Below are 26,096 nucleotides of genomic sequence, written 5' to 3' on the forward strand. Positions count from 1 at the left end.
AACGCAGCCATCCCACCAGGTTTCTTTTTTGGAACTGAAAGGAGGTGGGGGGGGGGGGGGGGGAGAAAAAAATTAAATAAAATGGCGAGGCACTAGGCAAGTTGTTTATTTACCTTCGGTGGAGTCAGCGGAGTCAAACCAGCAGACCACCTTGAACCGAGCAGTAACTTCATATCAATGTCTAAGGGTTTAGGACTGTTTTATGGGCACGGCCTTCCCTCGGTGCGACTCCCACAGGAAACGGAGGGGAGTGGAGGCCAGCAGATCCCTTTACATTATTCTGGGAACAGAGAGGCACTCAATCAGATTTAAAAAGGGGAAAATCTTCATCATGTTCGGTCTCATTTCACCACAGGGTTGGCTGGGTGACGGCCGCAAAAAACTCCCAGTGTGGTATAGGGCTATTTCCACGGGGGCCTGCCTTCACGGATCTGCCGCTGAAAAGAAAGGGGGGGTGGGGGTGACGACCGTGTGTGTGTGTGTGTGTGTGTGTGTGTGTGTGGGTGAGAGAGAGAGAGGCAGTGTGCACTGACTTTAATGAGAGGCAACATATGGAAGCCAATACAGTGTATTATAGGGTCCCAAGTTTTCCTGCTGAAGTTGAAGCAAACTGCCGAAGGCGTTTTGGGAAAGGTTGGCGTTACTGAAGCTTTGGCTGGACATTTCTCCCAGAGTGTTGTCACCATTTGTTTAGTTTTGGAGGCTATGTAGGACTGTAAAATGTATCTGATATCTTTTTCGATATGACTATGCTAGGGTGCTTTAAGAAAGTTCAGAGTTCATTATAGAAGCCTAGTTGTCATACTCGTTGTATCCACACAGCGGCGCCAAATTCATTCATGAATTTATAATATTTGCATCGTATTTATCCATAATCCATGGTATTTTAAATCAGTTGTAGTCTTTGTCAAAAGAGAACTCTAGGCACTTGTTATTGTTTTAAAATAATCCCCATATTTTAAATGTACCAAGAGGACTACACGTTTTGCATGCATGAATTTACGCATTGCATTTAAGAGTAGGCTAAGTTAACAATGTTCATCGCCAGGAATATAAAGTAGGCTAATATGTTGACCTTAACCTGCAAAAACATACCGTTGGATGTCTATTTTCGGCTCTCTTCAGGCTACACCTGCTTCACCGCACGCCTATCTGAAGTCATGTGACAGGAAATCCAGCGCGGTCTATGTCGGATTCCAAACAAAGTGCGTCACTCATCCTCCAGTCAACTTACAGCTGGAAGGACAGGCATTTGTTTTGGAAATTTTAGCGAGCTACATTTTTACCACCGGTGAAACATGGTGAAGATCGCCTTTAACTCTGCTTTAGCGCAGAAGGCGCTGGGAAAGGATGTCCTTGTCAACGACAAAGTAAGTATTGCATGGTTTTTGTCCGTGTCTGAAGTGAAGTACTGTAGCCCGTCGCTGGTCAGTTAGCCTTCCTGCATGGTCTGGCCAATGCTAGTGTCGGTGAAGTTAGCCGACTAGCCAGCTAACATTAGCTGAAGGCCCTTAAGGATTGTAGCCAGCCACATGATCCACAGCTAAATCTCCTCAGTTTATGTAACATCATGTAAGCGCATTAGACACAAAGTAAAATTATTATGCTAACGTTTGATTGCACAGAACTAAATTAATTTCAAGATTCCATGATTGTGGCGTCGACGTTAATATCTAGGATGAGGTGATTAACTCTGCTTGAGCTTAACGTTTAACGTTAGACTCTATGAATGCCATGCCATGTTGATAAACTTATGTTTGTTATCTATTGAACAAAGAATGCTGTTTGCATGATTGGTTTGATTAGATAGTTGTTGAATAGAAAATTAATAATCATCAAATGTTTACCGAACTTTCCCGGATGACGTATTTCACTAGTTCTATTTCGATCTAGTTCATTTTCCTATTCAGTGCATTGTTCCTTGTTTGTGGGTGGCCAAATTTCCCTAATTCCAACTTCCATTTTTCTTCTTCGCCGAAAAGGATCCAGAGACTGCTTCGGTGTATCGCCATGAGAGCTCCACAGGCCGCTGCCTGCTCACTCTGCTTGGACTGGCGTTCATCCTGACCGGTCTCATCGTTGGTGGAGCCTGTGTGTACCGTTACTTCACCCCAAAGGTAATGACGCGTATGCACTTTTGGGCTACCAAGGGCCACCAAGCATGAATAAGCCGTCTCTGTTAATTAGCTGAACCATTCGTTGTTCTCTAATTGCGTTTCCAAAATTCATTTTTCAGCCTGTGTATAACAGGGGGTGACTCATTAGTTCTGGCCTTCCTTTGTATTTCGTCTAGTCATTTTATTTAAGGTGTATGCAAAAAAAAAAAAAAAAGAGTTGAGGTTATCTGGCCTAACTGTGTCCACCTTCCGTATCTCAGAAGCTGTACCATGGAGCCATGCACTTCACTGAGATGGACAATGAAGACATCCGTGAGCCCTACTATCTGCCCCGCATTGATGAGGAGGTGGAGATCCGTGATAACGTGGCCATCATCAATGTCCCCACTCCCCACTTCAGCGATGGGGACCCGGCTTACATCCTGCACGACTTCCAGCGGGTAAGGGGCAATAGAACGGGGCAATAGAACAGGGCAATATCAAGAAAAGAACAACTGAACTGATTCAGACTGCTGCAGCGCTTCTGGTCATCAATCAGAGGACACATGTAACTTTTCTCCTATTTACTCTCCACTGCCTCCCTGTTTGGTCGGCTCGTTTTGGCCTGTAGGACACTGACCGCATCCGCTCCCTGCTATCTTAATTCAGTGATCAAGATGAGAGTCTGTTGTTTTCGACAGCCATAAACACTACTGTAGGTCAAATTCAACACTCTTTTCCTCAGTGGTTCCTTGTTGGTGGAGTTGCCCAGTGCTCTCTGTTCCAGTGATCATTTTGGGTCATTCAAGAGGGGTCTAAAGGCATATCTGTTCAACATGCACTTAGTTTATTAAGCATTTCTTGCGCGTGATGGTTTGTATATTATAGTAGGCTATTTGTTGCCGTTCTCCGTAATGTGTTCTGACCAACTTTTTGAATTGTTTACTGATTCATTGAACTATTGTGTTGTTGTTTTTGTATGTCGCCTTTGGACGAAAGTGTCTGCCACATCCCATAACCTTAACCTAAGAACAAGGGAAACCAGGGAACAGTGTGTTCAAAGCAGGCAAATAGAGCATTGTGCAATCTAACTGACAAAATGGAAATGCAAATATCCAGTGTCAGCAAACACAACTTTTGGATGTGTGTGTGTGTGGGTGGCAGAGGAGAAGGGTGAGGACAGAATTGATAGTGAACATAAGTGATAGTAGTTACTAGTATTTGTGCATATAGTGTACAAGGCCGGGGACCCTGAAAGACGGCCTATTCATTGTTTTCCCGATGCTGTTACCCAAAGTCTGCTGTCGTTTTTAAGAGATATAAAATGGCCCCAGGAGTAGTGTTGCTGTGGGTGTTCAAATGGTGGTGTGAACTGGAGGGATTGTTTATAGTTCGCCTTCTCCACCACCGCGCACTGCTGACTTGCCTGCAGGTTTGTGCACAGGGCTTCTGCAATGTGCCCTGCAAATTAAAGCGTCTGTCCGCACTCCTACATACTGACACCGCAACATTGTCTTTTCTCCTTAGCAGACCCTAATGGGTGATTCACTTATTGCACCTTCCCTGTGCATGCTTTTGTGTGGGTTTTGTTCTGCTGTCAGATCTGAATCAGGGTGACATTTGAGACATTTGACATTTGTGACACTTTTTTTTTTTTTTTTTTGCATCTTCTCTCATCCCGTGATGGAGTCTAGAAACAAAATGGAGTTACTGATGCTCCTGTTGTAACAAGCAAACGGCATAGAGAGAAGACTCGGTTTGTTTGTGGAAGTGGAGTGAGCCTGAATGATAATGTGTTGGTTCTCTCTGAGCAGAAGCTGACGGCGTACCTGGATCTGACCCTGCGCACCTGCTACATCATCCCGCTCAACACCTCCGTCGTCATGCCGCCTCATGATCTCCTGGACCTCTTCATGCAGCTGATGGTGAGTGGCACTAGCTGCCCTGACAGACGCCTGAACGAAAATAAACACATGCAAAGACCACATTTATGCCCCGTGATGAGACACGAATGTGTACTTGCAGCCTTGAAGGGGGACATAAGCAATATTTATTTATTTTTATTTTTTCACACATTTCTCTAGGTCACCGGTACGAGAAAAAAAAAAAAACACTTTTTTTTTTTTAGCTGAAGTGTCATGTCCTCATAGTGCAGGCGGATTTCCCCCTTGATAGCACATGACCGCAAAGTTTAGTATATTCAAAATCTATGCAAGCATACACGATAGGTAAAGCGCCATGAATGCCACTATATTATAGTCAAAGGGCATGGTGTGGTGATTAGTGACTACTCCTTTCAGAAAAGAGTTATTCAGTTTTATTTAGTCTTTTTTTGTTTCTTTGATTTGTGAACTTGCATTGAAGGGACATTTCAACGATTAGCATTAAGCATTAAACAAACCAGCCATGTTTTTGAATGGTCGTGCATCATTCCCTCAGTTTGCCTTGGGATGGGAGAAATACGGATTTCAATGTTGGACTTCCTGCTTTCAATGATGTAAAAATCATAATTTTGCATCATTGAAAGCAGGAAGTCCGATTCATGGGTTTCATTGAAATCCGTATTTCTCCCATCTCAAGGCAAACTGAGGGAATTTTCCACTACATTTTCCACTACAAAGCTTAATGCTAATCAGTGAAGTGTCCCTGCAGTCTAAAGAATCTTGAATGTCATTATGTAGTGGTGATGATGGTGATGATGGTGATGGTGATGGTGATGGTGGTGATGAAGATGGGTTATTTTGCGGTGTGTCTTGCAGTCTAAAGAATCTTGAATGTCATTATGTAGTGGTGATGATGGTGGTGGTGGTGGTGATGATGGTGATGGTGATGGTGATGGTGATGGTGGTGATGAAGATGGGTTATTTTGCGGTGTGTCTTGCAGTCTAAAGAATCTTGAATGTCATTATGTAGTGATGGTGATGGTGATGGTGATGGTGATGGTGGTGATGAAGATGGGTTATTTTGTGGTGTGTCTTGCAGTCTAAAGAATCTTGAATGTCATTATGTAGTGATGATGATGGTGGTGGTGGTGGTGATGATGATGATGATGATGATGAAGATGGGTTATTTTGCGGTGTGTCTTGCAGTCCGGCTCCTACAAGACCTACCTGGTGCACGAGGACCTGGTGGTGACCGAGAGCATCGACGACGTCTCCGACCTGGGCGACTACATCCACCGCCTGTGCGACGGCAAGGAGACCTACCGCATGCAGCGCCGCTCCGAGATCTACGGTACGCCCTCCTCGCCCCCTCCCGTCGCGTCGCCACGGAGACCAAAGCAGATAGGTCGTCGTGTGGAAACGCACGCGCGGGTCATTTTTAGCTGCGCCATCAACCTGAAGGAGTTATCTCCCTCCATCGCCACCTCTAGAGCTTATCTGTTTGGACAACAAACAGCAAAGCTGTTTTCTGTAGCCCGGCAATCTTCTGATCAGCTGTTGCACAGCGCAACATGAAAGTGCTGCACTTCTCACGCACAAACTCGGCCACCCTCACACTTTAACCGCAGCGCCAGCGGAATAGATCTTCTGGCTTTTAATAGTTTAATATTGCGAAATCTGTTATCTGTCCATATTTAACTCATGCGATTGCAAAATTGTCCACACAGCTCTAACAGCAGTCCAATCAGAAACACACATGTAAACTAACACACACACACACACACACACACACACACACACACACTAACACTAGCTACAGCAAGTGTGCAAGATTTGTGGTCGAATTCAACAGTTGGCCACTTGGTTAACACGACCATAGTCTTGTGTGACCATAGCCTTTTTCACAAGCATTTTACACAGAAGGAAGATGGTTTAGTGACAACATCCTTTCAAGCATAGCTTGTGCCGATGAATAGATGAAACTGTGAATAGATGTGTTGAGATGCAGATTTGGTAATAATGGTAAGAAAAGCATCTCATAAGTGCCCGTGGAGTTACATGGTTGGCCTGCTCCTGCTGAAGTCCCATCTGGCACAGAAATATGCACGCAGGGCAGAGTGTTATGATTCCTGTTTGCTCAGCATTTCTCATGTGTGTGTGTGTGTGTGTGTGTGTGTGTGGGCTCTTGCTTTTGCAGGCATCCAGAAACGCTCGGTGGAGAACTGTCGCACCATTCGCCACTTTGAGAACAAGTTTGTGACCGTCACCAAGATCTGCCACGACTGAAGCGCTGGACACGCCCACGGGAGGAGGTAGCGGAGGAGGGGAGGGGTGACTGCAACTACCCCTCACCCCCCCTCTCCTCCACCCCCCCTCAGTGGTCCAGGTTTTGGGGAAAAGGGTGGGGAGTGGGTGGGGGGAGATGAGGAGTGTGGCTACTGCTTCTGACCTCTGACAAGACCAGAATCGGTCAGCTTCACTCTTTTTGCTCTCGTTTTTGTGTACATACAGCAAACTGCAAATCCTCTTATCTCTCTCTCTATCTCTCCTATTCACCATTTTGGCATAGTAGTGAGAAGTGTTTATTTAATGACGCCAACAAAAGCGACAATAAAAAAAGAAAACGACAGCGCCATAGTTGATCACTTCCCTCTTTACTCCCCAGTCGCTACTCTATGTAACTTAATGACCCTGCTTTCGCTTTAAGCCCGTCAGAGTTTCCCCTAACCTTTGCTGCTCTTCTCAAACTCTGTGCATATAGCTCTGTGTACACCATCACCGCGAGAGCGTCTTTATTTAAAACAAAGTAAAATAAGTAAAACTGTGTATGTATTCTACTAACCCTATTGGGATAGCACTGTCGCTTTGTTGGAGGAGAATACTTTTTCCCTTTATGATATATGTATTTAAGTCCTCTCATGTTTGTGATTCTCACTTGTTGCACTCGTTTGGTTGTTCATTTTGGTTTTTTTTTGTTTTTTTTTGTGTATGTTTTCCCGAGATGACAGTCCTTAACATTTCTGTCTCCTTTACATGACAACACTGCATGCTGTGCGTGTTAACGCTTGTGTTTGGTAGTGCTCGTTTTTTTTTTTTTTTAGAGAGAGGAGCGATTCATTTATGCATCGTGAGCAGCGCTGACCCGTCACTAGTAGGCCGCCAAGGCTGTGTGTCCACCAGCACCCTCTAGTGGCCAATGTGAGGTGGTGCACCGAGGTGCTCCTCGCACCACAATGGGAAATTGTTGGTGTGTGGGGGGGAGCCCTGTGATGTAAAGTATTGTTCCCATGGGATAGTATCTATATTGTTATGTTGGAACTGAGCAGCTACCAGCATATACAGAAATGTATTATGACATTGAGACGACTGAGAAATTTTGGGGACCCATTTGGTGAGAGTACTGTAGGTCAAACAGAATCATGTTACCGTGTCTGATTGGTAGGAAATAAGCATCTGTATGTAAGCAGGGGCATTTGCTGATTTGACTGATTTCACATTTTTGATGCACACACATTAGACTGACACACTGCCACAGTAGACTGATCCAGGCAGATGCTTCTAGAAGCTTTGTAGACGTGGCAGGCCATCTACCCCGCCTCTGTCTTCAAACCGCTCTGCATGAATGGGGGTTCCACCGAACCCTGCTGGGCTAACATGCCTCTCAAATATGACAGAAATAAACACACACACATGAAATATACACAGAGGACTGTTTATCTGCTGTTCCTCTGGACTCTGTACACAGGCACACTTGGGATTCCCCTCCTTGTTGCTCACCCTTCCGCTAAAGGATGCAGCAAGTCGCCTCACATGGACCAAAGTTGAACCAAACTCGATGAGTCAAATTATAATGAAGGATGATGATGAAGTTAACCCCTCCAGCCAATTCATTGGAAGATTAGTGTTCCACCAGTGAAATTCCCCTGTAACGTCTTCAGGTGGTAGGACACTGTTTTGGTAAAGGGAACCTAAACAGAGCTGTGGTAGGAACCGAAGTTGCATAGTTTAAGTTTCTGTCAGGGCCTTCTTCTGTAGTTTGCACATAGAAAGGAAGTAGGAGGTTTGTCCAGGGAGCCTGCGTGGTATGCCACATTTGGGTTGATGCAAGCAGGTTTCTGTGACAAAGGGCCTCAGTAACTGCTGTAGATACAGCCGTGTTTTAGATGTTAACTGCTGTTGTCATTTAATGTGTGTGTGTATATGAGGATTTTCTACCCCCCTCGTGTAACCAAGACAGGCACCAATTGTGTGTTCATTCATATTTTTTTTTGCTGTTATTTTAGCTTTCTCTCGAGTCTTGTTTTCCAAATCTCCTCCATTTCCATATTGAGATGAAGTCGATTTTGAGGTGTGTGGAGAGAGGTTGTTGTTACGACTGTGTTCCCAGCAGGACAATCAGGGGGCGTGGGACAGGGTGGGGCGAATGAAAGTATGAAAGTCACTGTGCTTCTGTTCGCTTAGGCTCTGCAAAGCCCTCAGCATTATCGAGTCTTTTCAGAACGATGACAGGAGGTCTGTGAAACCAACTGATGAAATTTCACTTTGTAAGATTGTTTTTTTTCCCCCTTCTTTTTTTGTGTTGTGGTCAAAATAAAGATTCATTTCTTTATGTAAGCAGTGGCGTGTCATGATTTTGTTTGATGTGTGTGTGTGTGTGTGTGTGTGTGCACGCGCGCTGACTTCATGGGAAGTGCCGCTGTTCTCATTTCCCTCGAAAAAAGAATTAAAAAAAAAAAAAAAGATTTCTTTACGCCATTTCGATTTACTGGTGGGCGAGTCTTAACTGTTTGGCACGCACGTCTAAGAGGCTGAGTGCTCCTGAACTCCTTATCTTTGGTGAGTCACAGGGTGCCTCTCATTTGGTCTTTTATACACCCTCCCTTCCTTCTTCGATCCTCATCCTCACTGATCTAGATAAAAGAATGATGGGGCGGCAACAATGGGATAGTCTCCAGACTTAGTTATAGATCAGTGGGAACGCCCCTCGAGGATTGTGGAGAGATGTTGAGAGGCACTCAGTGCCGGTGTGTCTTGGCTTGAATGCAGTATTCACCCTCCAGACAGGATGGAAGTCCTCAACAGCACATTTCATTAGCTGGACACATTTAAGGAATGGACAACTGCCTCATCATTAGTGGATGATGACATTCTATTGCAATAGATTGCACAGTTGAATTAATAGGTGAATTAATAATTAATATGTTCTTATGGCATTTAAGTCAGTGTTAACTGAACTGCATCCTGATGTTAGATAGAATAGATAGATTAACTATTAGCCAAAGATAATTTTGTAGCTTAGCTAGATGCACTTCAAAATATGCCCACGCATATTTTCATCAAATAGGCCCTAGCCTAAAAGAGGTACCTGAGACTTAAAGAGTCTCAGGTACCATGTCTGATGAGGTTATTTTAAACACTGCCGTGTCTGAAAGTGTCTCTGTACAGGGTACCGTGTCTGATGAGGTCATTTTAAACACTGCAGTGTCTTAAAGAGTCTCAGGTACCATGTCTGATGAGGTTACTTTAAACACTGCAGTGTTTTAAAGAGTCGTTGTACAGGGTACCATGTCTGAGGTCATTTTAAACACTGCAGTGTTTTAAAGAGTCATTGTACAGGGTACCATGTCTGATGAGGTCATTTTAAACACTGCAGTGTTTTAAAGAGTCTTTGTACAGGATACCATGTCTGATGTCTTATTTTAAACACTGCAGTGTTTTAAAGAGTCTTTGTACAGGGTACCGTGTCTGATGTCTTATTTTTAACGCTGCAGTGTTTTAAAGAGTCTTTGTACAGGGTACCGTGTCTGATTAGGTTATTTTAAACACTGCAGTGTCTTAAAGAATCTCAGGTACCATGTCTGATGAGGTTATTTTAAACACTGCAGTGTTTTAAAGAGTCTTTGTACAGGGTACCATGTCTGATGAGGTTATTTTAAACACTGCAGTGTCTTAAAGAGTCTCAGGTACCATGTCTGATGAGGTTATTTTAAACACTGCAGTGTCTTAAAGAGTCTTTGTACAGGGTACCATGTCTGATGAGGTTATTTTAAACACTGCAGTGTCTTAAAGAGTCTCAGGTACCATGTCTGATGAGGTTATTTTAAACACTGCAGTGTTTTAAAGAGTCTTTGTACAGGGTACCATGTCTGATGAGGTCATTTTAAACACTGCAGTGTTTTAAAGAGTCTTTGTACAGGGTACCATGTCTGATGAGGTTATTTTAAACACTGCAGTGTCTTAAAGAGTCTCAGGTACCATGTCTGATGAGGTTATTTTAAACACTGCAGTGTCTTAAAGAGTCTTTGTACAGGGTACCGTGTCTGATGTCTTATTTTAAACACTGCAGTGCCTGTGTCAAGGCTGTGTTCTATCCCCACCATTGTTCTCCAGGTACTGTGTACATAAATGAAATGCAGATATGTGATAGTCAGATCAGCCTACTTAAACGATTGTTGGTTTGATGATCAGAGGTAATGGGGATCTGGAGAGGGCCTGCTTTCATCATATTCACCACCTCGTGGCTTGGTGTGACGAGAGTGCTCTTCAGCTGAAGTCTACCCAGACCAAAGAACTTGTTGTCAATGCTTGGGGTGGACAACCTGACCATGTCAGCCGATTACAATTGGGACTGTCAGCAGTTTTAAATATCTAGATACTATCCTAGACTGTAACCTAAGTTTTAGGACCCCTTCCATCCATTACTTCACACTTTTGAAAGATTCGCTTCAGGAAGAAGATACAGAGTACCTACATCAACCAGAAACATTTTCATAAAATCTTGTGGGTGACACTTATTTTATGGGGGTCCTTGTTCCAGCGTATTTACATAATGAAGCACAGTGTAACAACCTATGTAACAATATATAATAATATCATAAATGTATGTTGTCCATAAAACATTTTGGCCACGGAAGGGACAGGAAATGTGTACAACAGACATATTGCCGTTACGAACTAACCCCATGTATTTCTATTGCGGATTTTTTGAGCATTGTGTCTCCTCATTGCAAAGTCCCTGATTTTAGTTTAGTTTTAGACTAAATCGTTTCAGTACTGCTTTAAGAGACGAGTACAGCTAAAGTTGAAGGAAGGCTTCTCTAGCTCATATGCCTGTTAAATCTGTGATGAACAGGTCATGGTGTTGAGAAATATGACTGAACAGGTCTTGTTGTTGAGAAATATGGTCTTTGTCGACAGTCAATCATTGATGTTTGTCTTGTCATTGCATTTTGAAATGGTGGGTTTAGTCATTTCTGTTGCACCTGCACTGGGATAGGAAATCTCCTCTGGTGCTGTTTCCTGTGTAGACTTGTGTAACCGCTTTGCACAGCACAGCGCGATCACTGAGTCGTACACACACACACACACACAGTACTTTATGTTACAGTAGCTCTCATGCCTAAAAATAATTTATGTGAATAGATACGTTATTGACCCTAAAGGAAATGTATTTGTGTCTGTGTGTGTGTGTGTGTGTGTGTGTGTGTGTGTGTGTGTGTGTGTGTGTGTGTGTGTGTGTGTGTGTGTGTGTGTGTGTGTGTGTGTGTGTGTGTGTGTGAGAGAGAGACTGTGTGTGTGAGAGAGTGTGTGTGAGAGAGAGAGAGTGTGAGTGTGTGTGTGAAAGAGAGTGAGAGAGAGAGAGAGAGAGAGAGAGAGACTGTGTTTAACCTGTTAACTTATTAGTAATTCCCTACTTCTATAGACAACGGGTACTTCATGCATGAGTCCCATGACCAGTCTACAAATGGGAAGATGAACAGTTGCTGGTTTGGCCAATGGCCTGCCAGAACATGAAGTGGTTTTTCACTTCCTGTTAGAATATGGATTCATTTGTACTACACAAAGAGAGAGAGAGAATCACATATAGGGCAGTTTTTTCTTCTTGTTTCTCTTTGTTTCTGTGTGTATCCTTTCACCTAAATAATGCACCCACCCACCCACCACCACTAGCTCAGTGGAACTTGTGTGCTTCAGTTGAAACTAGAGCGGTTCACTCTGCCTCGCTCACCCCCGCAGAGCCTAACTAACGCGGCCGATGCCTTCGCCTTGCTAGCTGGAGATTGCAACACCTGCCTACATCACTTTCCCCACACAGACTGACACAGGAAATCACGTGGGGCTCTCCTCGCTTTGTGTCAAAAACAACGTTTTTGTTTTGTGTTGTTGAGACCACTGCCAAAGCTAGCAACAAAAACCAAATTGACCTTATCATTTTTGGTGCTTTGAGTCCCCAGATTGAGAAAAGTTTTGAAAATATGCATGATGTGAATCACTTGTGTGTCAGTAATGGAAGCCAGAGGTGTTAGCAGTCAGCGTGACTTCTCCATTTTCTAACAGAATTGAACACTAGACAGAACAAGTGACAATCAGTTCCCAGTACAGCGTAGAAAAATAGATGATTTAATGTGCCTTCATAACGGACAGTAACATACAGCTCAATTAACTGACTCATCTCACACACACACACCACACACCACACACACACACACACACACACACACACACACACTCTCTGCATGTGATATTTCTTCATTGACTCTTTGGTCATTGACTTCTTGATAAAATTAGTTTCGCTATATTTGGTCCTCCTGTCACATGTGCACGTGTTCTTGGAAAGACTGAACTGAACATTTCCTGATTTTTCGTGTACCGCTCATCAACTTCCCCACTGTAGGGAGTTCACACATAAACACACGCACTGCAAAAGCAACATTCTCATCCACACAGCCTGCTTTGGCTCTCTCTCTGCTCCTCCTCAGTGACCCTCTGTTTTGTCACAGTATATTGAATTAATTTAATTCAGGTGCTTCCACTGTGGTTCTATCGCTGGCCGCTCTCACGTTTTTTCAAAATGTCTCCAGTTCCACTGTGAAGACTTTTCACAGTGTTAAGCAGTAAAGGCATTCTTGCGTTCACCACTACTGTCATCGTTCCGCATAGTTTTTATTTTTTTTACTGGGGTCGTTCTTCCTCGGTTCCTTTCTCAGATCTCCCCTTGCGTGAGTCTGTCCTCAGAAGACCTCTGTCTGTCAAGAGAGTTACTTCAGTCCACCCTTCCCCCCGACACCACATCCACCACCCGCCCACGCAACACAACGCAACACCCACGCAACACCACGTGGGGCCACTCCCGCCCTGTTGCTTACGCACCACTTCGCCATTCCACCACCGATACCCCCTCACGCTCACAGGGGCATTCCCCAGCTCCTCCTTAAATGGAGGTCAAAGGTCAAGGCTAGAGCTTAAGGGCCTTAATGTTTGCCTGGGTGCCATTCTTCCTTTTGGACTTACTGTAAAAACAGTTTTTGGCCACAAATGCCCCTGAGCTCTGCAAGTCCATGGGTGGCTCTCAAACACTCTCCTCGATCCTCGATGCTCAGTCCTCGAGGGGCGTTCCCACTGATCTATAACTCACACTGGATAGACTATCCCATTGTTGCATTCAACAATCATTCTTTATGTAGATCAGTGAGGACGAGGATCGAAGGAGGAAGGGAGGGTGTATAAAACACCAAACGAGAGGCATCCCCATATTGCCAGTTACCTTGAGTGGCTTGAGGCGTTCAGAGGCTGAGTTCAGAGGTCAGACCACTGATTGCGGTCGTGTTGCGACCCCCCCCCCACGGCCCGTTGTCGGGGGTCAGTGCGGTTCGGAGGTGAGGGCCTTGTCCTCGGTGGTGATGCAGGAGAGCCGCCGCTGGAGCTGCAGCGTCTCGCTGATCTCGGGCCGCGACAGGCGCCGGCGGAACTCCTCGGTGGTGAAGTAGTACATGACGGGGTCCAGGCAGCAGTTGAGGCTGGCCAGGCACAGCGTGACGGGGTGGCAGCGGAGCACGGCGTGGCGGAAGCCGCAGCCCGCGGAGGGCCAGCGCGCCTTGGCCACGTAGTGCAGCGGGAAGGTGACGTGGTACGGCAGGAAGCAGAGCAGGAAGACGCCGGCGCAGCTCAGCACCATGCGCAGCGCCCGCCGCTTCTCGCCGCCGTCGCCCGCCGGCACCCGCACCCGCCGCCCGCGCCCGCCGTCCTGCCGCAGGTTGCCCGCCGTCAGCAGCGTGCACGTGCCCACCACGCCGAGCGGCACCAGGAAGCCGAACAGCTCGGCGCCCACCATCAGCGACAGGCCCGCCACCGCGGACAGGTTCCTCACCGGGAGCTCGGCGAAGCACCTCTCCGACGGGTCGAGCCCGTTGACCGCCTTCTCCGACTTGTCGCTGCTGCTGTTCCGCAGCAGGGGGAACGGCAGGCAGCACAGACACACGAAGAGCCAGCCGGCGGCGCACAGCGTCCGGTCCATTCTCCGCCGGCACGAGGTGTACTGCAGCGGGTGCAGCACCATCATGCAGCGTCGCACGCTGATGCACACCAGGAAGAAGATGCTGGCGTACATGTTGACGTACTTCAGGTAGAAGCAGAACATGCAGAGGCCGCGGCCGAACGGCCAGCTGTCGTTCAGGTAGTAGTAGATGCGCAGCGGCAGGGACAGCACCTGGAGCAGGTCGGCCACCGCCAGGTTGATCATGAAGATGACGGCCTTCTTGGTCTCCTTGACGTAGACGTGGAAGACCCAGAGCGCCAGCACGTTGCCGATCAGGCCCGGCAGCAGGATGATGGAGTAGATGATGGCGTAGGTCTGGTGCTCGTACCGCTTCAGGGCGTCGAAGTCGGTCACATTCTGACACGAGTCGATTTCACCCATTTTCCTCTCGCCAAGGAGAGAGCTAGGACTCCCGGAAGGGCGACTACACCCTTTTCCAAGGGACGATTTGATTTGAATGATTTGTTCGTTGTTGTTGTTGTTATTTATTTATTTATTTGTCTTCACGTTACCAGCTATAAACAACGGTGTCTCTTCTTCTGTCCAGAGTGGCCCGGTCAGAGTGACGACTGGCTCGGTGGTGTCCCGTGACAGACCGGTCGTCTTTGCCCGAGGTGCGAGGAAGCGTGGTACTTGTCCATGCTGTTGTTCATGATGGTGGACGGACGGTCACAGCGGCAGCAGCAGTCACATGTGCAGGCCAGGGCCTCTTCCTCTTCTTCTCAAGGCAGGCTGAGGGCTACTGATCAGTCTCTGAGGAGGACAAGAGAAGAGAAGACAAACGACCAGAGTGTTAGAGTCGGGTCTTGTTCCAGGCCACACACACACACACACACACAGACACAGACACACACACACACACACACACACACACACACCATGTATGCACACCATACCCTTTCTCACATGCACAAACACACCACACACACACACCGCTGGCTATGTAACCTCTGGCCATGCTGTGTGAATTTGGCTATGCGGGTGCATGCTGACTCAGCCTGCTGCAGATGAAAGGTTGCCTTTGTCCAGCCGGCGAGCGAAGTCATGCGGAAACACCAACATCAACACAACGTTTTATTTACCAGTACCTTTTTTTGACGAGGTGGTTTTATCAGTTCCACGCCACTGTTTTGCATCTTTTTTTTTTCAGAGTTCAAGTAAGAGAGGAGGAGCCAGAGGTGAGCTTAGCAGGTCACAGCTGAACCAGCTCTGCTGAGTTTCTACAATAAGTTACAGTGTTCGCTTCGCTTAGTCTTAAAAAAAAAAAAAAAAACCTGAACAGCTGCACCTGTGGTCATATTCAACTCACTCGGTTACATCTGCTTTACATACTGTAATGTGACACGAATTAAATTGAGAGACTTTTAATTATGTGAAAGCTTAAAGGGACACATTAGCATTAAGCTTTGTATCTTTAGAAAACCAGTCATGTTTTTGAATCGTCGTGCATCATTCCCTCAGTTTGCCTTGAGATGGGAGAAATACGGATTTGAATGAAACCCATGAATAAGACTTCCTGCTTTCAATTATGTAAAATGATTGAGTCTGTGTCTGTAGGTGTCTGCCCTGACAATTTATCTTGCCCCAAAATGTATTTACTCAAAATCTATGGTCCTCAAATGTTTTCTCTCTGCGAGCGATCGGTAAGTCATGAAATCGCATCAACAGTTCAACAAAATGCTGCATTCTACATGGCTGTTAGGCTTTGTAACACACCAACTCCAAAAGGTGTGGCCTTGCACCATGCACCGTGTTAAAGGGTTTTTTTCTTATAGGTGGTTTAACACATTTCAGAGCATAGGATCTCTCTGTTCTCCAAAACGAAACCTTCATACATAGGTGTGAAAACGAATTCATTAATGCGCTTAGTAAAGGCATTTTGGGATCTTTTTCATGGAGGAAACCCATTGGCCAAAGTTCTACTGCATCCGAAGAACATGCAGTAGCATTAAGACATTTTAATTTAGCTCTCTTTAAAAACCAGCATGCTTTGTGTGACAACACAAACACACACACACACACGCACACACTTTCTCTGTCTCTCTGCTGAGTGAGCTGATTGTATACTGCAATCAATCATCTACAGAAGTCATTTGTATTTCTTGGTTTGTTATCACTGTTATGGGCCAATAAGATTTACATTAACAGCAGAAGTGGTTTGCATATCTGTTCAAGAGGCCTATGTCATTGAGGTCATAGTGAAATCGTCCCCATCTGTATCAATTCAGTAGTTCTTCACTGTGATTCAGACAGAATGACAGTGTGTGTACCCGTGTGGATCTAATGGCAGAGGCGGACATTCCTGGTTCCAGAAAGTGCTGCCATAATTCTTCCTACCTGTGCACTTAACACAGGTGATATCACTGATCTACCTGGCAGCTAATAGGATTAGCTTGTTTACCAAATGGTTGGATCAAACACCCAGGATGTCCGTCTCTGTCTAATGGCCATCACAGCTTTCAGAGACCTCATAAAGGGCGTGCTCTCGTGTGTTTGTGAGAAGAGCAAGGAACTTTGGAAGTGCGTTCTGAGAGGAGGTGTGGATGATGCCAGAGGGGGGTTAATTTCTTTGGGGGTTCATTTTCTAGGTGTTACTGTAATATATTTGAAATTCTGACTTAAGTTGTAAACACACCATTTTAACAGAACAGAAAGAAAGAAAGACAGAAAGCCCATTTCCAATGTCCCTAACACATCGGGCACGCAAACACAACCGCTTATCTGGCATGGACATGTATTTTGTTGAAAATTAGTAAACAACTGCATTTAAAACCTTTGTTTACAAGATTGCTACGCTTTTGAAATTATTTGTCGAGGAGGCCCTAACCCTGCAGATCATAGACGGAGAAAGCATGACCTTGGGTCTGTCTACACAGAAAATGACCAAGTGTCTTGGTGCAGTTTGGGGGTGGGGGTGCAGTCGTTACCCCTGCACCCCCACTTCCAACATCACTGAAGAGCAGACATTACTGAGCCCATCTTGAGCACATCTAGAGCAGAGCAAGATGGAGTTTCTGTTCACTCACAACTTCTGTGAACTGTCAAGATGTACAAAAACCTTGCTCTCGCTATGCTGTCTGTGTGTATTTGTGTGTGCGTGTGTGTGTGTGCGTGCGCGTGTGTGCGTGTGTGTGTGTGTGTGTGTGTGTGTGTGTGTGTGTTGTGCTTCCCAATTCCATCTATCTTTGTTGACCCCTGCTCCCATCCTCCCTCCCTCCATCGGGTCGACTCCACCTCGTCATTACAGCCCTCACTCTCTCCTGTCACATGTTCCCTAGACTCAGTCACCCCTCTACAGAGAGAGAGAGAGAGGGGGGGGGGGAGAGAGAGAGAGAGGGAGAGTTGGAGTGGGAGTAAAGGCCTCCCTTCTTACAGCTTGTCCTGACTGTGTCCGAGCGAGCAACTGACGTGTAGCATCGAGTGCCCTCTGTCCACATCCGTTGAACTGCCCCTCTGTTGCGTCATGTTTCTCGTTAGCAGAGCAATGTGAGCGACAGAAAGAAAATAGATATGGAGTGTCCGACTGGTCTGGGAACACCCATGCGACCTTTCCGCAAATTTGGGATTTGCTCTGCGGGTCAGTCTGGCCAAGAGGTCATTGAAGGCTATTCCCAATGTCCCTAAAACAAGGGCACACAAATACAATCGCTAATCGCTGATGCTGATGTAATGTTAATGTAATCCATTATGGACATGTGTTTTGTTTGAATTGAGTAAACAACTGTGTTTAAAACCTTCATTTACTAGACGGCTACACCTTTGAATCGATTTGGTAAGAGTACAAGTGTAAATATATCTGTAGTGATATGACCACCCATGATACTGACCAATGACAGCCTCTTACAATATCACTCACTCTGAAAGTTATCCCTGACAGAATCATTCACATGTAGATGCTATCGTGTGCGGTGTGGACGTCATTACCACAGCAACGTCTAAAACTGTCATTTAGCGTTTTTTTTTTTCTTTTTCCAGCGAAATATCTAGTCATCGTCGGCTGTGTGAAGACAGGCCTTTCCACTGGCCAAGACCTCTCTCTTCCATCCGCTTCCTTGCAGATCTCTGGGAGTAGCGTGAACTTTGAGATACTTAGTGCCCCGGGAGTGTTCCAGGGAGTCAAAAATGCCTCCGAGCTCATCTTCCCGTCAGAGTCTGGCCTCAGCTTTGTCTCTGTCTGTGCAATGGAATGCAGAGCAACACTGGCAAGCCAGTAGTGCAGCAGATCAGGGAAGTAGAGGCATGAGCTGCACATCTTAGCAAAACAGCAGATTGGTTGAGGCATGAACACATCTCAGCAAAGACAGCAGATTGGTAGAGGCATGAACACATCTCAGCAAAGACAGCAGATTGGTAGAGGCATGAACACATCTCAGCAAAGAGATAGCGGATTGGTAGTAGACTGGGTGTTAAGGCGGTGGTGGGCAAGATAAGAAAATCACTTGTCTGTCAGTTTAGCTGTGAAGTGGCAGGATGTGGCTTGAGAGTGATGGTTAGCTAATCACGTTTATCGTCCTCATCGGAGGAACATGTCCAATGTTCTCTCGTGTGCAAATGCACAAGAGAGACAAAGTGATAATCCCACTGTTTATCACAAGAGATCTCACTCAGGGACACAGACGCACACAGGCACGCACACACACACGCATACGCACACACACTCATGCACAAACGCACGCACACACAGTCGCTCTTCTGTATAGCTGGTTCGGTTTCATTTTATTCTCATGTCCTCCTTTTCTGACACTGTTTCTCACATAAAATAGTGCTGCCCCTTGGCTTAGATTGCGGTGGCTGTCAGTGGTGAGCTTATCTGTCCAGGTCAAACCCGCTCTATACATACCCTGTGGTGGGTGTGACAAGCACTCGCTTAAATCCCCTAAGCCTGTTTTTTTTTGTTTTTTTGGACCATAGATAAACATAAAATATATGCAAAGATTAACCAAAGTCAAATTCTTTATTTGTTTATGTAAACCTGGCCAATAAAGCATATTCTGATTCTGATATAGATGACTTCCATGCACACAAGTGGGTTGTTGTATACAGGGATTCATATCAAAGGGAAGAGCACTTGGCTAGCTCTACTACAGCCACCCCCAGCAGCCCAGACCAGGCCAGGCCCTCTGGCCCACAACAGGAGGGGTTGGCTGGGCCACCAGAGGGCTGAGAAGGCCTGGAGAAGTCCAATAGTATCTCTCTCTCTTTCTCTCTCTCTCTCTCTCTCTCTCTCTCTCTTTTTTTTCTCTCACTCTCTCGCTCTCTCTTTCTCTGTCTGTCCCCTTGGGGATCAATAAAGTATCTATCTATCTATCTATCTATCTATCTATCACACACACACACACAAACCCTGCACTGCTGCCTAGGTTGAATATCAATACATTCAGAGCATACATACTGTACATTCATCATACAAATAATCTTAAAAAACGAATCGAAAGGCTTAGAGAATAACAAGCCCGTGTGAGATCGTTAGCACTGAGCAGTTGAGGTGAAGGGTGACCGCTGGTGGACACGGAGGAGCGGCTGTGCCAGAGGTCAGAGGTCATCTGGCTGCCCACTGGTCAGCCTTTGCCCCTGTTTATCTGCTCAGCCTCCATCATGGACACATCCTGTCAGGCGCCCATGAGAGAGGCGTCCGGAGATGGACGCACAGCACGACACTACGCAGCGCAGTACAAATCAGTACAACACAACACCATACAACACAACACCATACAACGCAACCCAACAGCATACAACACCACACAACACAGTACAGTACAACACAGTACAGTACAGTACAACACCACACCACACAACACAACACAACACCAGACGACACAACACCATACACCACAGCACAACACCATACAACGCAACACAACAGCATACAACACAACACAGTACAACAGTAGTACAACACAACACAACACCACAACACCACAATACAACACCATACACCACAACACAACACAACACAGCGTGAGCTCTTTCTCTGTCTCTCTTCTTGTTCACCTGACCCTGAAAGGTCCCCAAGCCACTGGTCAGTTTTTGTCCCTCTTTAGCTTGAGCTCCAACCCTCTATCTCAGCACAGGCCCTCTCTCTGTTGCCTCCAATACAGATACACAACTGATACAGTATATAGTGTGTGTGTGTGTGTGTGTGTGTGTGTGTGTGTGTGTGTGTGTGTGTATGTACTGTATATATATATATATATATATATATATGCAGCACACTATACAACAATACTTAATTTATTCTTTAACACATTTGAGGAATGTCACACAGTATCATCAGTATGTGCCTTGTCTTGATGTGAAATGTGAAATACTCACAGGCTGCTCTGCTGCTGATTTGGTTGCTATGCTGGTGATTTGGTTTTAGATGGTAAATATAGGCTTCATTGCTGATAGCTCACTGTGGGAAGTTCCTTACCTATAGCACAAAGAATGCATCATCTCTCGTGTGTGTGTATGGAGATGCTTGACGCACAGCGTATAACCCACATGTTACATGTTCACTACCTGTGGTAGTGACGGGCACAAAGTCAGTGGTCTGTAAGACCCAGTAAGACCAGAACATACCAAGGGAACTCCCGAGTGAGACACGCGGGGTTTTCACCTTGCTCATAAGAAATGATTCATTTCTGCTTCACACTTTTCTGTTTCCCTTCTCTATCTCTCTCTTTATCTCCCTCTCCCTCTCTCTGTTGCTCTCTCTCTCTCTCTCCCTCTCTCTGTCTTTCTCTGTCTCTCTCTCTCTCTCTCTCTCTCTCTCTCTGTGAGTTTCTTTTGTCTTCCATTCATTAATGGAAGTTTGCTGCTGTTGTTGTGGGCAGTTTTCCCCTCTGTCCCAGAATACACGAGCGAGCGAGCGAGAGCGAGCGCCACAAGTTTCCTGCATGTGTGTGTGTGTATGTGACCGTTACACAGATACAGGTCGTCACATGGAAAGTGACATCACAGCTCTCACTACTGACTCACCCCCAGACTTTTCTCATAGCAACATCATGTTTACACACAGAAACAAAAAACAACCAAAAAACAACCAAATCTCCAGCAGGCACCCTAAGTACGCGGCTTAGATCAAATAGGTTAAAGTATTTTAATTCAGAAAGAGGGTCAGATGGCAAAACCCACACCCTTATCGAACTGCCCTCTACGCCCATCATAACAGAAATATGTCAAACCATAGCATGACATTCTGCTGTGCTGTCACACATCTAAACCGCATGATTGATAGCAGGGTTGGAAATTAAAATGTGACAATTTATCAGCCAATAGCAGATTTCTGGTGAAATTAATCAGCCACTCAATGTTAAAATATGACTTTGTGTCTGAAATCTACCAGCCACTCTCACATTTTACCAGCATTTAGCTGCTGGCTGGTGCTAATTTCCATCCCTGATTGATAGTCCTTGATAACGGCACGGCACGACACAATGTATGTCACCAAGGGCCGGTATACGCAGTAAGAGGAGCAAGAAGAGTGTTTCCCCTCCGCCATAGCTAAAGCTGCTGCTGCAGTGGGGCCTCCATATCCCAATGGGGGAGGAGTGGGTGTGGGTAGAATGACTCTGCTCACAGCTCACATGTGTAGCACCATGTGTTCGTACACAGCTCTAGCGTGGTGTGGGCAGGCGGTGTGTGGGGGGGGGGGGGTCTCAGTGGCCAAACATCAACATGCTCTTAGTTTCCTGGGTAACACAAACAAGACGTGACCCCCCACCACCCCTAACCCCACCCCCCCCCCCCCCCATCTCACCCCTGTTTCAGAGCACACCACACACACACACACACACACATACACACACACAAACATATACATACAATCACTCAAACACGCACATACTGTACAGACAATCGTTCGAACACATTCACTCAAACACACACCTAGTCTTACCCCTACAAGAGCATATTCGTCAGCAGAACCCCAAATGTTTCGCATTCTTCAGTCTGCCTGAGGAAGCCCAGGAGACCTCACATGGAGCGAGACTCCAGGAGAGAAGCATTTCGCTCAGAGTTTACCTCTTCTCACACACACTTACTCACATCCAGACACACACACACACACATACACACACACACACACAAACACACAATGTTTCCCTCTCGGTGGTTCTTTATCAGGTAGATCAAAGCCTGCCTGGAGTCTCCCTGATAATGATCGACAGCAGCTGAAGGAATGTGACTTACTTGGTGCCGTGTGACGGTGATGTTGTCCCATCTGAGAGGAGGAGAGCGGAGAGGAGAGGGATCAGGTCACACATGTTCCTCCCGTTGACAGCACTCATGCTTACTGGAACAGACGTGCTCTACTGCCTCTTCTCCACGCTTTCTTCTTCTTCTCTCTCTCTCTTTCTCTCTCTCTTGACTTCTGTCCGTTTCTTTCTTCTCCTCTGTTCTCCTCTGTTTGTTATTCGCCTTCCACGCGTAGTACCTTTATTGCTCTCTTTTTCTCTATCTCTCTCTCTGTGTCTTTCACCCTCCTCTATGTCCCTCCTTCTCTCTGTCTTGCCCCCTGACTCTTTCTCTTTCTATTCTTGTCTCTTTCTCATTTTCTCTCTCTCTTCTCTCTTTTCTCTTCTCTCTTCTCTCTTTTCTGCTGCACACTGGCTTACCTCACCCGCTGTAGTTTATCGCCTCAGATAGAGTTTCCTGTCCCACTGTGGGGGCGTGGGTGGCTCTCTCTCTCTCTCTCGCGCTCTCGCTCGCTCTCTCTCTCTCTCGCTCTCTCACTCTCTCTCAGAGCGTCACTTCTTCTATTTCCCAGTTTCATACATGCACACACACTCTTTGTTGCCATCATTAACTCTCTCTGCCTCTGCCTCTCTCTACATGCGTCTCTCTCTCTCTCTCTCTCTCTCTCTCTCTCTCTCTCTCTCTCTCTCTCTCTCTCTCTCCCTCTCTCTCTCAAACACACATACACACACACAAGCATGCACATCCAATATGACAGCTCTCTGGCTAGAATGGTATAAAGAAATTATATTGCATTCCATTAGAGAAATGCCTTTTATGTTTCCTTCCGTTGGCAGCATGTCCTCTGAAAATGATTCACATCTCTTGGAAATCAGGGAAGGATTTGAATTATGTATAAATGAGTGAAAGCACATTGAAGACTGATAAAGAAGTCCAATACTCTTATAGTTCAATGTTTTGAAAGACTCCAACAGAGATACATGCTGCACTGTGCATTTAGGAGGATTTCTTGAATGAATGTGTGTGTGTGTGTGTGTGTGTGTGTGTGTGTGTGTGTGTGTGTGTGTGTGTGTGTGTGTGTGTGTGTGTGTGTGTGTGTGTGTGCGTGTGTGCGTGTGTGCGTGTGTGTGTGTGTGTTTCTCGGTGCATGTGTGAGAGTGAGTTTCCTTTCTGCAGGTTGTATATGGATTGGGGTTATTATGGCTTGCATGTTTGTGCAGCGTGTACGCACACCCTTCTTTCCCTGCAGTACTTTTGTAACACCAGCAGAGGGCAGTGAAAGCTGCTCTGTGTCCCTCACCACACTACCATTACAGAGCACGAGAGCAACCTTCACAGACAGACACTAGTGTGCATGAGAGATGGTGGTGTGGGTGTGTGGTGTTGCGCTCTCTCTCTCTCTCTGTTTCTCTCTGTATTTTGAGGAGTGGGCACTTTTTCCTGTTACCTTGACAAGTGGTTCATAACCTAACTATCACCATAGAGACACATCAGTCTGATCTGGACTGTGTGTGTGTGTGTGTGTGTGTGTGGGGGGGGGGGGGGGGGGGGGGGGTGCACAGAAAATGGATCTTCAGTCGATACTAAAAAGATAATTTTGAGGGATTACATCTCGATGTTAGATAGTTAGATGTCATTCCCTCATGATGGTAGCAGATTACATTTGACAGCAATATATTATCAAAGCCAAGGCTTTGAGTGCACATGTCCCCATGAAAACTTATGAAATCTCTGACAACCTCAGAAACTACCTTCAGATATGTTGGCCCTGTGTTCATAATAAACAGGTACAGGGCTAACTTCACCCCTTCTGCTTTTACTGTTAGCACCTCTATGTAGGGAGACACCTGTGTGTATATCCACATGCATGCATGCAGGCTCTGGAAACTGTTTACGGTTTTGCCAAAAGGGGGATTGATTCGAGAAATATCTCTGGGCAACAGAGAATTTAGTTTGAGGACTCGGAGTTCTTGTGTTTTAGCAAATGTGAAAAACTGTGATATGAACCTGCACTGTCCAGAAACCTGTTCACACTCTGAACTACAGTAGCTTATATTGGTTGTGTCACATCATATGAAATAGGTGCGTTCATGTTTTGAGAAGTTGTTTTTAACGTGTATGACACCTGTGCTCTATTTGCATATACCTGCCACTTGTGGTTGCCATGGCGCATCACAAGTGCACCATGGTGCAAAATGTGTCTTATTGCATGTTTAGTATTTTGCTAAAAGAGTCTATGAGATTTATGCAAATTATGTTATGAATGAGAAAACATTTGCCAAAAGTGGGATTGATTCAAATATGTTCAGGCAACTGAGCATTTGGCTCAGAGAATGGAGTTAAGTGTTTTTGCATTTCTAAAAAACTGTAAATATAGTTGTAAATGGGAATGATGCAGTATATGTGTATTGCTGAATCAACTTTCTGAAACATGTAGTCCACAACAGAGCTTTGGAATCACCACCCAAATGAACACTTCCTCATGTTCTCATGTTCAAACATTAGAGAGAGAGAGAGAGAGAGAGAGAGAGAGAGAGAGAAAAACTGTATGCTAATTGCATTCTCAGAGGAAGAGACACAGCAAGGAAGGGAGTCCATTATATCTTAATGTTCAACTAAAGGTTGCCTTTAAAATATATTTAGAAATGACAGAAGATGGCTTACACATTTACAGGAAGTGTTTTTGTTCCCAGCCCATTTGGCCATGATAGTGTTTACTGTAGGCTACTTCCACTTCTAAACGTTTATAGACATTGTAATTGTCATATTGATATTTACTAGTGGTGGGCCGTTATCGGCGTTAACGTGCTGCGTTATCGTGCAACTCTTATCGGGCGATAAAAAAAATATCGGCGTTAATCTATTCTCAAAGTTGGGCTGGGAGCTGGGTCTATACCACGCAATCTATGATCACTTTCACCTTGATATCTTAGCGCGAACGCCAATGTTTAAGAGTGCGCCTGAAAAAAGTCTAGGTCGCACTGGTGCACCTGACGCTGCTCGGCTGCTTTCTTTCACAAGTTGTCATTGTAGACTATGCATGCAACTTTACCAAACAGTAACCAATGATACATCCTCCCAACATGGACGATAAGCTCAGACCCCTCCCGAATGGCACCTGATCGCTCATTCCTAATAGAAGTAACCCCCCTCTCCTTGGCCCGCTTTCTCTCCCTCTCCCTCACTCTCCCGTGCGCGCTCAATGGACACTCGCGAGTCGCGACCCGCCCCTCGACATGCACATTTAATCCAAATAAAACATTCACTATCGTGAAAGCAATGATGCATATAGAAGACGTTAGCTAAATTAATATAAATTCCGGTTAGCATCATTGCTGCAGAAAGTTGATTAAAACTCTTACATTCAAGTCACTCTTGCATGAGTTGGATGATAATCTCAATACCAATGTTTTCCAACTCCAAAACTCGAAAGGAGAAAAAGTATTAGCCCACATTGAAACTTACAGTAAACACACGTGGGGAAACTGAGCAGTCCAACTAGTGAACTATGATAAACTAGCCAACTATGCTAGGCTTTGTTTACATTTTGAGGTTTCAAGCAGACAGCTGCATTAAAGAGGCAGAGTTGTAATATAGTAGGCTGCAATATGCATAAAGTGTGCC

General features: G+C 45.6%; 2 protein-coding genes across 2 annotated transcripts; one reads left to right on the forward strand and one right to left on the reverse strand.

Moving 5' to 3' along the window:
- Positions 1 to 1,186: 1,186 nt before the first annotated feature.
- LOC134068396 (integral membrane protein 2A-like) lies at positions 1,187 to 8,588 on the forward strand. The gene is made up of 6 exons (XM_062523980.1): positions 1,187 to 1,370; positions 1,983 to 2,117; positions 2,378 to 2,557; positions 3,911 to 4,021; positions 5,186 to 5,330; positions 6,177 to 8,588. The coding sequence occupies exons 1-6, from the start codon at positions 1,299 to 1,301 to the stop codon at positions 6,263 to 6,265; spliced, it is 732 nt and encodes a 243-aa protein (XP_062379964.1). The 5' UTR covers positions 1,187 to 1,298; the 3' UTR covers positions 6,266 to 8,588.
- Positions 8,589 to 12,247: 3,659 nt separating this feature from the next.
- gpr174 (G protein-coupled receptor 174) lies at positions 12,248 to 22,916 on the reverse strand. Its single transcript, XM_062525100.1, has 2 exons — positions 22,467 to 22,916; positions 12,248 to 15,047 (listed from the first exon to the last, which is right to left on the reverse strand). Exon 2 carries the CDS (start codon positions 14,673 to 14,675, stop codon positions 13,620 to 13,622), a length of 1,056 nt encoding a protein of 351 aa, XP_062381084.1. The 5' UTR covers positions 14,676 to 15,047; positions 22,467 to 22,916; the 3' UTR covers positions 12,248 to 13,619.
- Between the last annotated feature and the right edge of the window lie 3,180 nt (positions 22,917 to 26,096).

Source organism: Sardina pilchardus, chromosome 21 (genome assembly GCF_963854185.1).
Source record: "Sardina pilchardus chromosome 21, fSarPil1.1, whole genome shotgun sequence".
Classification (NCBI taxonomy): Eukaryota; Metazoa; Chordata; class Actinopteri; order Clupeiformes; family Clupeidae; genus Sardina; species Sardina pilchardus.